This window comes from Arachis ipaensis, chromosome B09, assembly GCF_000816755.2.
Source record: "Arachis ipaensis cultivar K30076 chromosome B09, Araip1.1, whole genome shotgun sequence".
NCBI classification, from domain to species: Eukaryota; Viridiplantae; Streptophyta; class Magnoliopsida; order Fabales; family Fabaceae; genus Arachis; species Arachis ipaensis.
Window position 1 is genome coordinate 140,180,171 of NC_029793.2, and position 18,860 is coordinate 140,199,030.

At 37.8% G+C, this 18,860-nt stretch overlaps 1 protein-coding gene across 1 annotated transcript; it reads right to left on the minus strand.

Moving 5' to 3' along the window:
• On the minus strand, positions 491 to 3,626 carry LOC107616264 (inositol transporter 1-like). Its single transcript, XM_016318242.2, has 5 exons — positions 3,129 to 3,626; positions 2,971 to 3,041; positions 2,028 to 2,363; positions 1,794 to 1,901; positions 491 to 1,547 (listed from the first exon to the last, which is right to left on the minus strand). The coding sequence occupies exons 1-5, from the start codon at positions 3,280 to 3,282 to the stop codon at positions 714 to 716; spliced, it is 1,503 nt and encodes a 500-aa protein (XP_016173728.2). The 5' UTR covers positions 3,283 to 3,626; the 3' UTR covers positions 491 to 713.

An 18,860-nucleotide genomic window follows, 5' to 3' on the forward strand; every position in this document is an offset into this window, starting at 1 on the left:
TTTTAAGATGTAAATTTAGATTGTCCCTTTAAATTGATTCCTTGTTCCTTCTATAGCTTAACTCCAAATGCTTTTACTTCTAGATGCATTTTCAGTTGAATACCACGGGGTATATTGAGATTTTTGGTTCACACTTATTTATCATAACTTAAAAATTAAAAGCTATGATTCATCGCAACGTCATCTTCCATTTTGTTATTCTTTCCAAGTCACCTTCACTTTCGAATCCATCCATAAAATTATATGTTAAGTTTTTGTGCAAACTGCGCTGACAATTTTTTTTAATCCAAATTTTAGAAATCTCAATCTTAGTTTTTAAAAATTAGTGTACATTTTCTAATTAATTCTACCTTCTCCCTTTTTATATATAAAATTCTATTTACAATTAAGAAAATTTTTATTTTGCGAGTCACAACTCAAAATTGCAATTGGAAAAGCTATCAAAACTAAAATTTAATGCATCCAATATACTTTGATCATGTTGACTGTTTTTAATATATAACTCACATGTTGAATAGTAAATATCACATTTGACAAAACAATTGAAAAAAATAATTAAGAGGATCTATTCCCCATATAAACAACTTTTGAAAAAAATTCCAAGGCTCAAGAAAAATTTTGGAGACTTGGAGCATGCATCACAACATTGGCCTCTTAGAAGTTAGAAGATCCCGCAAATAATCTTTACCTAATGATTTGTGCATTTTAAAAAATCATGCACTTGCTTTCTCAACGATGCTTTCTATATTTTTATCCTTTCCGTAGGCTCTTTGGTTCCAAATGTCTGCTACTTCTTCAAAAGTTAATCCTTTTGTTTCTGGCATATAAATGATTACGAATACTATTGCAAGAACAGCTACTCCCAAAAGAATCAAGAAACTTTGGCCAAGTCCAATTCCTTCCGCCATTGAAAGGAAGCTAGTTGACATTATCACACTGCTTATCCAATTTACTGTGGCTGACATGCCAGCACATAACCCTCTATACTCTTCAGGGTATATCTCTGAGTTCATAGTCCAAGGAACAGGTCCCATTCCAGGTGCAAAGAATAAAATATACACACCCAAACCTGCAATAGCAAGCCATCCAAAAACTTGTCTTTTGTTCCCATTTCCTATAATAATACAAGACACAGAGAGGAGGATCAAGGCTCCAACCACACCCGACAAGCTTCCAATAACAAGCTTTTTCCTCCCAGCGATGTCAATTAGGTAAATGCCCAAAATTGTGCCAGCGGCATTTAAGGCTGAAACAACAAGTGACAAGAACAATGCTGATTCATTGGACTTGAAGCCCGCCATCTGGATTATTATTGGACTATAGTACATTATAACGCTAATTCCAACAAATTGTTGGAATGCTTGAAGTCCAGCTCCACAGATGAATGCTAATCTGATTTCTTTCAATTTGAACACATCACTAAATTTAACCTTGACCTTGTTCTTGCTTTCTTGCTCCAAGTGATCTTCAAGAATTGCTATTTCGTCCTCCAACCGAGGTGATGGGTAAATTTTGGAAAGCACAGTGGTAGCTTCCTCCTTCCTATTCTGCAAGTTCAAATGAATCAAAGTGTTATATACACACATATACATAATATGAGTTTAATATTTATATATTGGTAGTATAAAATATTTTATATAATTTTCTAATCAAATATGTTTTTTTGGATAAACATTCATGTTATCAATGTAAAGAATAATTATTTTTTCTGACGTGATGTTTATGTATAAAATTATTTTACACTGATAATATTTTGAATTAAAAGAAACTAATAACTGTTATATATAATAGACCTTATGGTAGAGCCATCTAGGAGACTCGGGGAGAAATATCATGAGAACCAATTGAATAAGAGCCGGTGTAGCTGCAAGTCCAAGCATCCAACGCCAAGTCCCTGGAACCTGCATACGCATACATAAGTCGATGTTTATAAATTATAATTGAAGATATATATATATATATATATATATATATATATATATATATATATGTATATATTAGTTAATTAGCAAGTTAGTGAAGCTTACTCTTGTCAAGCCGTAATTGATGACATAGGAAAGAAATTGACCACCAGTAATCATAAGACAATTGGCACTAACTAATCCTCCTCTTATTTCTGACGGTGATACTTCCGCAATATATAAAGGAGCAGTAATGGAGGCAAAACCAACACCCAAGCCAACTAAAAAACGGCCCACTATGATAAGCATAGGATTTGGTGCCAGAGCCATTATCACTGATCCAATGATAAAACTAAGATCTGCTATGATTGTAGCAATCCTACGTCCGAAGACATCGTTAATGTAACCACCTATGGCGGCGCCAAAAATTGCTCCAACCAAGGCCATGCTAACAATTATCTCCTGTAAGACAGAATATACAAAATAATACAATATGATAACCATGTATTATAGTAATTCAAAAATACTGCATAGACACAAAAAGTAAGCCGCATTTGTTGGTTTTTTTCAACTAAATAGTAAAATTTTAAATTAACTACTAGTGTTTATAATTTTTTTAATTTTCTAATTAGGTTCTTCACATATTTTAAAATTTTTCAAATGGGTCCCACACTAATTTTAAACTTGTAATCAGATCATTATTAACCATAAATGTTAAAAAAATATTTTCATGCATCTTACTAGTAGTGAATATACCTGATCTTATTCTGCTAAGTTAAACATTTTTAGAATAGTAAGAATATGATTACAAATTTAAAATTAGTATAAGGACCTAGTTAGTTTTTTTGAATAAAAAAATTTAATTACAAATTCAATCAAATTATATGGACTAATAGAATAATCTAACATAAAATTAATTATCAAACACTAAATCTTTTTTAGAATAGGATAATATTTTTTTTAAAGAATACTATGTACTCTCTATATAATAGCATAGTAATTGATTTGAATATACACATAATAAAATTGATAGTAATTAAATCAAAGATATTTTGTTTCTATATGTTACCTGAAGTAAATAGCTCTTCTTGACATATTCAAACTCCTCATTTATATACAAGAGAGCACCAGATATCACACCTACAAATTAAATCAATTTGGATATTTAGTATGAAATGTTATTAATTTAAATGCATGCATTTATAATATATACGGGTATGTATATACCAGTATCATAACCAAAGAGAAGACCACCAATGCCAGCAGCAAAAGAAACTCCAACAATGTAAGAGCTTTGAAAAAATGATATTCTACGTTCTGGATACTTCTTCAAATAGTCAGAAGTTCCTGCATTCATGGACATGCCCATATCAGCCACCATTGTTGCATTACTTGCTTAATCATGTAATTGCAAGTGTTCTATTTGTGCAGATTGAAATAATAAATGAAAAAGCAATGAGTATCGATCAGCACTTTATAGTTTATATGAGAACTGATAGTTATTAAATTTAGTGCTTATGGAAACTTCTTGTTTGTTGTATTTGTAACAACTTAACAAACATTTTCGGCTTTTATGAGAAAATTTGTTTTCATGTTGCCACAAAATTACACCTGAATTATTTATCATTTCTATTTTTGTCCCACCTCTGACCATCCCCTTTCCCTCGTTCCTCTACAGCTCAACACAGGTGTATTCAAAATTTCGAACACATATGTGAACCCCTTACCTTGTTTTTTCATTCCCTTACCTTAATTTAGATTATTTTGCATTTGTAGTTTAGTTATTATAAACTAAAAAAGAAAGTATTTATATAAAATAATAAGAATGCATGAGCTTTCATTCCATCTATTTTTGACTTTTTTTTCTCACTTGAAGTGTTACACATTTACACAGGTATTACTGCTTAGTGTTAGGTAGATTGCAGCTTAGCCAAAAAAAGAAAATCAAAATATGATGTCAAAACAAAATTGCAAAATATAAAGCGCAACGCTCAAAAAATGAGATTACTTGTGTGAGAAGAAAACTAAAGTTCTGTAACATATATAAACCAAGGATAAGAGTAGAGGGTCAAGAGTACAGAATATCAAGCTTCTGACTCAGCCTGCGAAGCCAAGGCTGGCCGGAGAGTATTTACATACATATATACATGCCCCAAAGTCCAAAATACATAGCCAGAAGTCCTAGTTCTCCATAATCCTCTAGGAGGATCAAAATGAACAGGTTGTTCAGAGAAAGTTAGGTACATATACATATACATAAGCTATACATCAAAATAAACCCAGAGACTACTCCACTTCATAAGTCTAGACGCCTACCGAGGAGCCTCTTGACCTGCATCTGAAAACAACACCACAGTATGGGGTGAGAACCGAAGGTTCTCAGCATGGTAAAGGTGCCATGCATATAATATATAGGGTCCTGAGAATGCTAGAGGCAATCCTAGAAGGCTGACACTCAGATTATAAAACTTATTTTACTAAACAGAAACCACAAAAGGGTAAGTGGTACGGAATTTACAATCCACAAACTAACTGACAAGTGCACTGGGTCGTACCAAGTAGTACCTCAAGTGAATGAGGGTCGATCCCACGAGGATTGATGGATTAAGCAACAATGGTTAAGTAATTTACTTAGTTAGACAAGCAAAAAATAATGTTGAGTGTTCAAAAAAAAAAACATTAACTAGTAAATTCAGGAAATTAGAAAGCAAGCAATTAACGTTTTGTGAAATATATGGGGAAAGCAGTTAAGGTTTTAGAGATATCTATCTTTCGGATTGAATTTTCTTACCAACTATTTTAATCATTCAAGATTCAATTCATGGCAAACTATATGTGACTAAACCCTAATTCCTTAGACCTTTTTAGTCTCCTCTAACCTTCATCAACCGCCAATTCCTTGGTCACTTAATTCCAATTAGAGGGTTAAGTTCAATTCTAGTTTATATGGCACAGAAACCCTAATTACCCAAATATAAGAGGATTATATGTCACGAATCTCGTTAAGTCCAGATAATTAGAAATTTAGGAGAAATTATTTTCAAGTTGTTGTTCAAATAAAGAGCTTTTCTAAGTTATACAAGAACTCAATTAGAATAAGGGTCATACTTCCGTTCCACCCAAATTCATAAGATAAAGAACGAAAACAATTCTTGAAATAGAAATCAGTACATGAATTAAAATAGAAAAATTATAGTATCAATCCATACAATAGACAAAGCTCCTAACCTTGGCAGAACTCCCTTTATCCCTTTTTCCTGGCGCCTAACTTGAGATTTCTCAAGTTAGGCGCCACCTTGGCTGCTTTGGTTCAATGGATATTGCTCATCCTGGCCCCTAACTTGAGAAACTTCAAGTTAGGCGCCACCCTTGCTAAATTGCTAGAGAAGAAGTATAGACTATTATATATCGTTGAAAAGCTCTGGAAGTTAGCTTTCCAACTCCACTAAAAGCACATTAATTGGACCTTTGTACCTCGAGTTATTTAGGTTAGAGTGCAGAGAGGTCAGGGTTGACAGCATCATTCGCTTTCCTCTCTTTTTCTACAGAAACTCCATCAAATCTATCCAAATGCTACCTGAAATAAACAGAATTGCACACGACTCAAAGTAGCATCTATAGTGGCTAAAAGATAATTAATTCTTGATTAAACTCAACAATTTGAATGCAAATTCACTAGAAAAAGATAGGAAAGATGTCCACGCATCACAACACCAAACTTGAATTGTTGCTTGTCCTCAAGCAACCAAAACTAATATAAGCTTAGGATGTGAATTTGCATGAGAAGTCAGTGTTCAATTAAGCTACTATCTCTTCTTAAAGTGGGGTTTATACAATGCAATCTTGAATAATTTTGGCATCTCCCTATCCTTTGAATCAGAGGAATGTTACTGTCATTCGGAATTAGAATATGGATAATATTATGAATTCTCTAATCTTTTATACTTCAGTTTAATCCTTGAACACAGCAGATATCCTTTAATTATCTTTTCTTTGGTGCTGTGCACCTTGAGCCTAGCCGTGACTTTAAATGTTCTGTCTCAAGTTTTACTTGACACAGAAACACCACAAGCACTTAACTGGGGAACTCTCTTTAAGTTCTGATTTTTTTTTCAATTACTTCCAGACAGTGGTGCTCAAAGCCTTTGGCATACTCTGTTAATTACATTTGATCTCGACTCTTAGTGTTCTGTATCAAGTATTACTTGACACAATTGCACCACAAGCATATGACTAGGGAAACAACTCTTTGAGCTTTTAATCATGTCTGACCTCCCTAGTCATTGATGTTCAGAGCCTTGGACCTTGATCTTTAATTTTTTTTATATATGTTGTTTCTGTTGCTTCAAGGATTAAGCTCTCACTAACTTCAGAGAATTCATAATAGTTCTCTAAATTCCTGTTCCTTATACATCAACATCCCTTGATTCAAATTCAAATATGCACGGTTCATGTCATGCATTCAGAATCACAAAGAATACCACCACAATTAAGTAATTAAGACTACTCTTTGTTATAAACTCTATTTCTCATGCAATACATCTTTTTCTTCTTCCTTTTCTTTTTGAATTCAAGCTTAGTGAGCAATACATGAGACACTTTTCAGAATTAAAACAAATAACATAATAGAAATAGCAAATTAAACTAGAACCTAGGAATTGAAATAACAAAGGATCATGCAATAACTAAGACAAAACAGTAGAAAATAGGAATATAACATAGTAATGGCAAAATAATATAGGAAGTGAAAGGAACTAAGCCACCTCAATCTCCATGGTAGGGATCTCTCTCCTCTGGCTATGATTCGTATGGTCCTCTCAGGCGAATATAATCCTGTCTCAGCTGAGAGATCTCCTGGCGCTGAAAGTCTTAAGCCTCTTTCATATGATCAAGGGTGGTAGTGAGATACTCCCAGCGGCTGTTCTGTGTCACCCTCATCTCCTCAATGGATGCAGTGTACTGCTGCCAACGACTGTCCTGCGTGATTCTCATCTGCTTAATGGAGGAGGTGAGCTGCTGCCAGTATTCCTAAGGTGGGAAGTAGTGTCTCTGAGGCAGTGGTGGCTGATCCTGCTGATCTTCCTCCTCAACCTGTTCTTCTCTATGGACCCTATGCTATTCCCTGTGAGTCTCCATGGTCTTCTTTGTGATTGGTCTCTCAATAGGAATGGAAAAATCATTCTCCACCTTTACCCCTGCTGCTTCACACAGGCAGTAAATCAAGATGTGGGAATCCGAGTCTAGCCTTCTTGAGTGGATTAGAGGCAATGTTGTATATCTGCTTTGGAAAAATTTCCTCTACATCCACCACTTCGCTCTTCATGATGCTGTAAATCATGACAGCTCGGCCTACAATGCATTCGGACCGGTTGCTAGTAGGCATGATGGACCTTCGGATGAAGTCCAACCATCCCCTAGCTAAAGGAGTGAGCTCAGTGCTCTTCAAGTGGTTTAACTTCCCCTCTGCACCTATCCTCCACTGAGAATCCGGTATGCATAATGCTTCAATAACTAGATACAGTTCTGGGTCTTTATCCATTCTCCTACTGTAATTGGGAGTTAGTTGAGGTGGAGGTAGCAGACGGAGGGCTTGTCGGACGCTTCTTGGGCTGAAGTCAATGACCTTGCCTCTCACATAACTTTGATAATTCTTCTCATTGACTCCCTCAACGTCCTTGTATGTGGCCCAGAGGTTTCCATAAAACTCTTGGACCATTAATTGTCCAACCTCTGTGTGTGGGTTGCACAAAAAATTCCACACTCTGCTATCAATTTGAAATCGAATTTTCGGATATTCATCTGGTTTTAGTGTAAATCTCACTTCTGGAGTCATAGCCCTCTTGCAAGTATAATCATAAAAATGTTTTTCATGGAGCTTGGATCTGAACATGTGTGTATCATGAGAACTGGTGGCCGGTTCTTTACCTTTCCTTTTTTTTCGAAGGTGTACTAGCTTTGGGTGCCATCACAGAAAATAGAAAAAACAAAGAAACAAAGCGATAACACCAAAATTAAAACTTTTGCTTGTCCTCAAGCAAATTATAGAAATACAAAGGGGAAGAAGGAGATGGTGAAATAAGAAAGTGCAAAAGAAAAGTAGAAAATAAAATTCAATGCTAAAATTTTTCTTTTTTGTTCCTTTTTTTTTTTTGCGAAACTGAGTGAAAACAGAAAGATAGAAGAAGTGGAGTAAAAGAGGATCAGAATGGGGTAGGGTAGTTGGGGTTTTGTGGTTTTGAGGGACGGGTTTATGTTTGTTGTGGTGGTTGTAAAGGGAATTGGGGTTTGTTGGGGTCAGGTTGGTGGATGGGTTTAAGGTGGTTCGAAGAAGAGGGGACGGTGGTATGTGTGATGCGTATAGGGGGGAAAGAAGAGTGAAGAGTTGTGGTTGGAAGAGGGAAGGAAAGGGGGTTTTATAGAGGGGATGGGTAGGGTTCGTTGGGGGTAAGGTTGGGTCATGGGGTGTTCTTGGGACGAGGGGCTTGTCACGGGTCAGCTTTTGGGGAAGGGGAGTGTCACGGATATGTCTTGGGGCTAGGAGGAGGGGTTAGGGTGTTCGAGAGAAGGAGACAAGGGCGTGGTCAGGGGGTGAGGTTGTCACAGGTGGCTTGAAAATAAAGAGAGGATTTGGTAATTGATTGGAATGGGTTTGATGGGAGTGGGGACCAGATTGAAGGGGATCTCCTTGACCAAATAGGGTGATTTGGTTTAGATTTGGTGAGCAAGTAGTGGAGTAATTAGTAAGGGAGGGGGGATTTTGGGGACCGCACCTAACTTAAGGGAGAGTTGCACCTAACTTCACTTGGTGTAGGGATGCTGGCGCCTAACTCCATGTTCCTTACAATCCACGGCGCCTAACTTGATGCCTTCAATCTTCACAGCGCCTAACTTCATGCCCCCACTCCTTATGGTGCCTAACTTGGATTGAAGACCCTTGACCGGGCACCCAACTTGAGGATTATGGCACCTAACTTTATGCCATTCCCTCACTCATGGTGCCTAACTTGGACATTGGGGCACCTAACTTGGGAGCTCCCGAATGTAATGGGATTTGTCTCCTCAGTTTGGCGCCTAACTTGAGGGCTCCCAAATGCCACAACCATCTCCACGCCTAACTTCAAGTTATGGTGCACCTAACTCCAAGGCTCCCGAAACGAATGCACTTCCAACGCATGGTGTGGCGCCTAACTTGATGGAGCCAAGTTAGGCGCCACCCTTCCTGAATCAAAACGCTCCAGGGTGTCGAAACTCTGGTTTTAGATTCCTGTTCCTGTTCCAAATATGGTGCAAGATTTAAACACACGTAAAACAAAGGAAAACATTAGAAATTCCACGAAAATCAAATAAATAACAAAATCAAAACAATAGAAATCAACTAAGGATACGAAAATATCGGGTTGCCTCCTGACAAGCGCTTCTTTAACATCACTAGCTTGGCGGTTAGTTTTGCTAGTTCAGCAGATAAGCAGACCTTTGGCGATCAATCTAGCCTCCAAGAAGTGCTTCAACCTCTGGCCATTAACTGTAAAATTTCTGTTAGAATTCTCTTCCTGAATCTCCATATGACTATATGGTGAGGCTCTGGTAACCACAAACGGTCCTGACCACCGGGATATCTTAGTTCTCTCCTTATAGAGCTTGACATTCTCATAGGCTAATTATTTGAATTCATCAAGCTCATTCAACTGAAGCATTCTCTTTATTCCTACAGCCTGAGCATCAAAGTTTAGAAACTTAATTGCCTAGTAAGCTTTATGCTCCAGCTCTACTAGCAAGTGACAGGCTTTACCAAAGACCAACTGATAAGGGGATATGCCAATAGGAGTCTTGTAAGCAGTTCGGTATGCCCAGAGAGCATTATCAAGCTTCTTAGACCAGTCTTTCCTTGAGACACTGACGGTCTTCTCCAAAATCCGCTTAAGTTCTCTATTAGAGACCTCAACCTGTCCACTTGTCTAAGGGTAATAGGGGGTTGCCACTTTATGACGGACTCCATACCTCTGCAGAAGTGAGTCCAACTGTCTGTTACAGAAGTGACTTCCACCATCACTAATGAGTGTCCTTGGAACACCAAACCGGCTGAAAATATATCTCTGAAGAAAGATCATCACCACTTTGGCATCATTGGTGGGTAGAGCCACAGCTTCCACCCACTTTGACACATAATCAACTACCACCAAGATATAGTTGTTGGAATATGAGGGTGGAAAAGGTCCCATGAAGTCAATACCACACACATCAAATAACTCAATCTCAAGAATCCCCTGCTGTGGCATCTCATGGTTGGTAGGGAGAGTCTTAGCTCTTTCATATCTGTCACAGTTCTTCACAAATGCTCTTGAATCCCAGAAGAGAGTTGGCCAGTAAAAATCGCTCTAAAGGACCTTTGTAGCTGTTCTTTCACCACCAAAGTGGCCTCTATAGTCAGAACCATGACAGTGCCAAAGAATCTACTGTGTTTCCTCATCTAGGACACATCTCCAGATTATACCATCTGAGCATCTTTTAAAAAGGTATGGCTCCGCCCAAAAGTAGTACTTTGCATCAGTCAGTAGCTTCTTCACTTGTTGTTTACTGTACTCTTTTGGAATGAAATTCATGGATTTGTAATTTGCAATGTCCGCAAACGATGGAGCCTGCTGAATGAGGTACAGTTGCTCATTCGAAAATGTCTCAGTTACAGCTGTGGGTGGTTGCACGCCTGTTTCAGGTTCAATTCTGGAAAGGTGGTCAGCTACTTGATTTTCTGACCCTTTTCTGTCTTTGATCTTAATATCAAACTCCTAAAGGAGTAGCATCCATCTGATTAATCTTGGTTTAGAATCCTGCTTGGTTAGAAGGTACTTCAAAGCAGCATGATCAATATAAACAATAACCTTAGAACCAATTAAATAGGACATAAACTTATCAACAGCATACACAATAGATAATAATTATTTTTCTATAGTTGTGTAATTCTTTTGAGCATCATTTAGCACACGGCTAGCATAGTAAATGACATGTATAAGCTTTCCATGCCTCTGTCCTAAAACAGCTCCTATAGCAAATCACTAGTATCACACATTAATTCAAATGACAAATCCCAGTCAGAGGGAGCTATGATGGGAGCAGAGGTAAGATTTGCTTTTAGAGTTTCAAAAGCATGCAGACATTCAGAGTCAAATACAAAAGGAACATCAGCGACTAAGAGGTTGCTCAATGGTTTAGCAATTTTTGAAAAATCCTTTATAAATCTTCTGTAAAATCCTGCATGACCTAAGAAACTCCGGACTGCCTTAATATTAGATGGTGGTGGTAATTTTTCAATTACCTCCACATTGGCTCTATCAACTTCAATCCCTTTGCTTGAAATTCAATGTCCAAGAACAATGCCTTCTGTAACCATAAAATGACATTTTTCCCAATTTAAAACAAGGTTTGATTCTTGACACCGTTTCAAGACCAGAGATAAATGCTTAAGGCAGGATTCAAAAGAATTACCAAAAATAGAAAAATCATCCATAAATACCTCAATAAACTTTTCAACCATATCAGAAAAAATTGAAAGCATATACCTCTGAAAAGTTGCTGGAACATTACAGAGTCCAAATGGCATTCTCCTGTAAGAAAATACTCCAAAAGGACATGTGAATGGTTTCTTTTCTTGATCTTGAGGGTCCACTGCTTTTCTTGATCTTGAGGGTCCACTGCAATTTGGTTATATCCAGGATATCCATCTAGAAAACAATAAAAGTCATGACCAGCTAACCTCTCAAGCATTTAATCAATGAAAGGCAGGGGGAAGTGATCCTTCCTTGTAGCAGTGTTGAGCCTCCTATAGTCTATGCACATTCTCCATTCTGTGACTGTCCTTGTAGGAATCAGCTCATTCTTATCATTCTTGATCACTGTCATCCCTCCTTTCTTGGGAACTACCTGCACAGGACTCACCCAAGGGTTGTCAGAAATAGGGTATATAATGCCGGCTTCCCATAGTTTCATTACCTCTTTTTGGACCACCTCTTTCATAGTTGGATTAAGTCTCCTTTGTGGTTGCACAACCGTTTTAGCATCATCTTCAAGAAGGATTTTGCGCATACACTTGGTTGGACTAATCCCTTTTAAATTACCAATGGTCCACCCAAGAGCTGTTTTGTGGCTCCTGAGCACTGTAATAAGCACCTCTTCCTCTCTAGGCTTCAAGGAAGAGCTAATAATCACTAGATATAAATCATTTTCACCTAAGAACACATATTTCAGAGAAGGGGGCAAAGGCTTTAGCTCAAGCTTGGAGACTTCTTTCTCCACTTTAGGCGTGTTCACCAAGTTCTTCTGGGGTGGTTAATCATCAATCTCAAGTAATTCATATTCATAAAGAGGATCTAGAATATCATCAAGTACCCCAGCTTCTAGTACCTCTTGAACAAGTGGTTTAACAACATCAACTCTCATACACCCTTCAGAATCATTAAGGTGTTTGAGGGCTTCAAATACATTAAGCACCACCTGTTCTTCATTGACCCTCAGGGTTAATTCACCCTTTTACACTTCAATCAGAGCTCTACCTGTACCTAAAAAGGGTCTTCCAAGAATAATAGAGGACTTTCTATCCTTTTCCATGTCCAATATAACAAAATCAGCAAAGATCAGCAAGTTGAAGAGAAATACGAGTGGGTTTTACCTCCTCAATTTGGATCTTTTTCATCACTAAAAGTGGCATGATATTGATGCTAGCTCCAAGATCACACAAGGCTCTCTGAATAGTGACATCTTCAATGGTGCAAGGAATTACAAAGCTCCCTGGGTCCTGCATCTTCTCAAGAAGGTTATGTTGAATAATAACACTACACTCCTTTGTTAACACCACTGTCTCCTGTTCCTTCCAATTCCTCTTGTTAGTCAACAGTTCTTTCATGAATTTAGCATAGAGAGGCATTTGCTCAAGGGCCTCAGCAAAAGGAATATTGATCTGTAGCTTCTTGAAGACTTCTAAAAATCTAGAAAATTGCTTGTCCTTGGAAGCCTTCTGAAGTCTCTGAGGATATGGCATTTTAGGCTTGTACTCAGGAGCCTTTGGCAATGTAGGATGAGTGTCAAGAGAGACTAGGAATGGGTTATCTGCACGCCTAGGAAGGACTTGCTCCTCCTCTTCTTTCTTCTCCTGTGGGGCTTCTTTTTCAACTAACTCTTCATTGACCTTAATCTCAGAACCAGCCACTTTACTACTTCTCAATTAAACGGCCTTGTAGTCTTCTCTTGGGTTCACCATTGTATCACCAGGAAATGTACTTGGAGGCCTCTCAGGTATTTGCTTGCTCAACTGGCCTACTTGCACCTCCAAGTTTCTGATGGAAGCTCTAGTTTTCTGTATAAAACTATTTAGTAGTGTTTTCTAATTAGTGTTCTGCTGGGGCTGAGAGTTTGCCTGATGAGGTGGTTGTTGTTGATGAGACTAAAATTGGCGGTTATTTTGATTGTTCTGCTGAAAACCGCCCTGAGAATTATTGTTAAAATTCTGGGATCTCTAAGGTTGCTCTCTCCACCCAAAATTTGGGTGATTTCTCCACCCCTGATTATAGGTCTTAGAGTACGGATCATTATTGGGGTTTCTAGGAGCATTCCCCATGTAATTGACCTGTTCAGTAGAAGATTGAGCATAATCATAATTCTCACCTTGTATAGAGCTACCAATCATGTCATAAGGGGTCTCTTGAGGTGCATTTTGAGTGTTGACAGCTGAAACATGCATCCCACTCAATTGTTGAGTATGTAAATTCATCTGCTGAGACAAAATTTTATTCTGAGCAAGAAGAGTATCAAAAGCTTCTACTTCCATGATACCTTTCTTCTGAGGAGTCCCAGAGGTCACAAGATTCCTGTTAGATGAGTATAAATATTGGTTATTAGCAACTAATTCAATAAGCTCAGCGGTCTCCTCTGGTGTCTTCTTCATGTACAGTGAACTACCTGTAGAATTATCCAAACATATTTTGGACATTTTACACAAGCCCTCATAAAAGATATCTAGCTGAGTCCATTTAGAAAACATGTCCGGAGGGCATTGTCTAGTCAGTAACTTGAATCTCTCCCAGGCTTCATAAAGGGTCTCACCATCCTTCTGTCTAAAGGTCTGAACCTCCACGCTTAGCTTAGTCAGCTTTTGTGGTGGGAAAAATTTAGTCAGAAATTCAGTGACCACCTTGTCCTAAGTATCTAGACTCTCCTTGGGTTGAGAATCTAACCACAGCCTTGCTCTATCCCTCACAGCAAATGGGAAGAGCATGAGTTTGTATACCTCAGGATTCACTCCATTGGTCTTCACAGTATCACAAATCTACAGGAAATTAGAAATAAATTGATTTGGGCCTTCATGAGGAAGTCCGTGATACTGACAATTTTGTTGCACAAAAGTGATTAGCTGATGCTTCAGTTCAAAATTGTTTGCAGCTATAGCTGGCACCATAATGCTTTTGCCATAAAGATCTGCATTGGGAGCAGTGTATGAGCCAAGTACTCTTCTAGGTTGCTCATTGTCATTCGGATTTGCCATATTGGCATTCGCAGCATGATTTTGATCCATGGTGGACTCTGCAGCTTCCCGTTCAAGAGTTCCACTCAGATTTTCACTAGCTTTGTAAAGTCTAGATTGTTGCAAACGCCGCCTCAAATTCCTTTCAGGCTCAAGATCAAAATCTACAAGAGGTTCCTTGTCCCTGTTCTTGCTCAAAAACAGACAGAAAACAAGAAAAATGGAATTCTCTATGTTAGAGTGCAGAGAATCCCCAGTGAGGTAACATGTGTAAAGAAATAAAATAAAACACTAAACAATCAACAGAGGGATTTTCGAAAATTATATAAACTACTAAAGCCAGGAAATTTGAAATTTATAGAGAAAATTAAACAAGAAAATTAAAATAAAATTAACTAGGTAACACGAAACTTAATTTAAGAAATTACGGACAAATAATAGCACCAATTTTCAAAAATTGCTAAGTAAAATTAAATAAAATTAAAACTAAAGTGCCTAATCTAAGTAATCAAACAACTAATAGTTGTCAATCATAGTCAATCTCCGGTAACGGCGCTAAAAACTTGGTGTAGAATTTACAATCCCCAAACTAATCGGCAAGTGCACCAGGTCGTACCAAGTAGTACCTCAAGTGAATGATGGTCGATCCCACGAGGATTGATGGATTAAGCAACAATGGTTTAGTGATTTACTTAGTTAGACAAGCAGAAAAGAATGTTGAGTGTTCAAAAAAACATTAACCAGTAAATTCAGGAAATCAAAAAGCAAGCAATAAATAGTTTGTGAAATATATGGGAAAAACAGTTAAGGTTTCAGAGATATCTATCTTCCGGATTAACTTTTCTTACTAACTATTTTAATCATGCAAGATTCAATTCATGGCAAACTATATGTGACTAAACCCTAATTCCTTAGACCTTTTTAGTCTCCTCTAACCTTCATCAATTCTAGTTTATATGCCACAGAAACCCTAATTACCCAAATATAAGAGGATTATATGTCACGTATCCTGTTAAGTCCAGATAATTAGAAATTTAGGAGAAATTATTTTCAAGTTGTTGTTCAAATAAAGAGCTTTTCCAAGTTATACAAGAACTCAATTAGAACAAGGGTCATACTTCTGTTCCACCCAAATTCATAAGATAAAGAACGAAAACAATTCTTGAAATAGAAATCAATACATGAATTAAAATAGAAAACTTATAGTATCAATCCATACAATAGACAAAGCTCCTAACCTTAACAGTGGAGGTTTAGTTGCTCAAGGTTCAGAGAGAAAATCAGGATTCTGAAAAACTGTAAATTGCAGAATGAGAAAGAAGAGAAGAGAAGAAGAGCCTGAAGGGCTGATTCTTTTCCCTTTCATATCTAATCCTAATTAATGTAAAATATATTTTCTAAAACTAAAATAATATCTTTTCCTATTTTTAAATGAATTAAAGTTTAAATCAGAATTAAAAGAGATCTTCGTGGCTTTGCAGTTTAGGCGTGGGGACCATTTTGCTCATTAATGTTGGCGCCTAAGTTGGCAATTGGGGCACCTAACTTGGAGGAGGCAGAATGGTTTGGGCACTTGGTGCGTGTGTTGTGGCGCCTAACTTGGTGAGGGAGTGCGCCTAACTTGATGAAGGCCGAACCAATTATGCGTGTTGTTATCGTGTCTGGCGCCTAACTTGAGAAATCTCAAGTTAGGCGCCACCTTGGCAAAACTCCCTTTAAGATTTCCCTTTGTCCTGGCGCCTAACTTGAGATTTCTCAAGTTAGGCGCCACCTTGGCTGCTTTGGTTCAATGGATATTGCTCATCTTGGCGCCTAACTTGAGAAACCTCAAGTTAGGCGCCACCCTTGCTAAATTGACGGAGAAGAAGTATTAACTATTATATATCGTTGGAAAGCTATGAAAGTTAGCTTTCCAACACCATTAGAAGCACGTCAATTGAACCTCTATAGCTCGAGTTATTCAAGTTATAGTGTAGAGAGGTCATAGTTGACAGCATCATTCGCTTTCTTCTCTTTTTCTACAGAAACTCCATCAAATCCATCCAAATGCTACCTAAAATAAACAGAATTATACACGACTCAAAGTAGCATCTATAGTGGCTAAAAGATAACTAATTCTTGATTAAACTCGACAATTTAAATGCAAATTTATTAGGAAAATATAGGAAAGATGCTCACGCATCAGTAGGTGTCTAGGAAATTCTAAACTTAACTTAAACTTAGCCTTAACACTAAACCTGTCCACCTTTTCTCCGTTCCTCCAACTCTAATAATATTTCACAGACAGTCAAGCAGATAAAGACAAGCACAAGTAGAGTACAAGTTCTGCAGTTAAAAATTATACATTTAGCGTAGCAAGTACATTTAGGCACACCCAGTTAATGCACAAACAAGTAATTTCAAGCAATATGCATATGATGCATGCCTTTCCTATGGCTAATGAGGCTCATCTGTCAGTTATCAAGCCAATCCAACAAGTCCGGTTTGCTAAACCATGGACTGTCCCCCGACGCGCATCCCCAAGAGTCTATGCATAGCTTTTTCTCAAATATATATAAAATTGCTCAATGGGGGTCAACCTTCCCAGGAATTTAGAGTGCCCGGTCACATCTTACGTCATAGGGTCAATAGAGTATCAAGTGTCAATCTGGAACACGTGGTGGCAAGCCACAGTACTTTACTCAGGGAAACTTGTATCTCAGATCAATTGAGTATATAATGCCGAAATAATATTCATAATCATTGTAATCCTTACAAAATCATATCATACATGCCATAATATCATATATACTCCAATTATACTCATTTTCATATTTACTTCACCATTTTTCCTACTTTACTTCACCCCCAAGCTATCTCAATTTCCTATCTCCATCTTATTACTAGAACTCATACTATGATTTGAGACTAAAAGGATGAAAATAGAGGTTTAGAAGTTTAAAATTTGACTTAAAAACAAAATTTATTTTTGTTGGAACAGGGGCCACGCATACGTGTGGGCGTGTAAAAAGGCTTGTTCACATACGCATACTCCCTGCTCACGTACGCGTGGATCCCAGCCCGAAAAGGTTGGTCGCGTTGCGAGCGACTGAACGCGTATGCAAATCCCTGGCCACGCGTATGCTTGGCCACGCGTACGCGTCGGCGTGGAAAAGTCCTTACTCGCGTACGCAAGCTTCTTGCTCGCGTACGCGTGGATCCCAACCCGAAAGGGTTAGTTGGGTCGCGAGCAGCTGGACGCGTACGCATATGCCGGTACCCGTATGCGTGAGCGTACGTTTTTCCAAAAATTTTGCTATTCAAAAAGCTGCAGAATTCCATTTTGGATCATAAACTTCCGATGCGCATAACGTTTTTCTTTTTTAAATATTTTTCATCCGTTCTTCGAACGGCGTAAATTTCACGGATCCAATTTTTGTATAAGACAAGTTTGAAACCATTAGGGGGTCCGGAAGCCAAGTTATGGCTCGCCGAAGTTTGGCTAAAAACCAAGTTTCTCAAAAGTCCAAACCTCACTTTCATCAAAATCAAGTTCAATATCTACTTCCTATGCATATATTCAACACAACACATGCCATAACATCTCCAAACAACCCTACTATCCACTTACCAAATCACAAACCATCAAACTTCAATTTTCTTGCCAATCCACACCCTAAGTTTCTTACCTCCATCAACATAATCATTTGCATTTTACCATACACACATGTTCAATCAATATCATCATTTTGCCAACAATATCCACACACCAAAGGATTATGGTTACCAACACATACATAACTTATATCATAAATCAATATCATTAATGCTAAGCATCCAACCTATATAATCATTCCAACCTATCCTATGGTTCTCTAACCTAAGTTTTCACACGACATTATATATTAAATACACGAAACTTAAACCATACCTTGGTCGATTTCTACGTATTTACCCAAGGTAACCCACAAGACGAGAAGCAAGTCCTCTCACCACAATTCCAGCTCTAGCACTAACCTAAGCTTCCACCAATCACCAATGTCCACAATTCAAGCTCCAATTACATATACACAACCTAATTCATATATATATGACACATATACACCCAAATTCAATATCTAACATACTAAATCAAGGAATTGACTAGGGTTAGTGATCCTCACCTTAACCAAGCATCACACAAGCAAGAGTGAATATTTTTCTAAAGTTAATTTGAGCCTAAACGTCAAGATATTGAATTTCAATAACCAAAGCCCCAAATTTTTGAAAATTCAAGAGAATGAGAGGCTGAGATGAGAGATGAGACTTACCTATAAAATTGTTCTGATGGAATCGTAGAGCTCGACGCAGTGGATGCGTGGACGCAAACGGTGCGGCAATTGGAGCTTGGAGCAAGAAGTTATGGTAGTTTGAAATAAAGGCAAGGGTTTGTTCCTCACCTTCTTCCTCCTTCAGCCTTGGAACGTGAATGA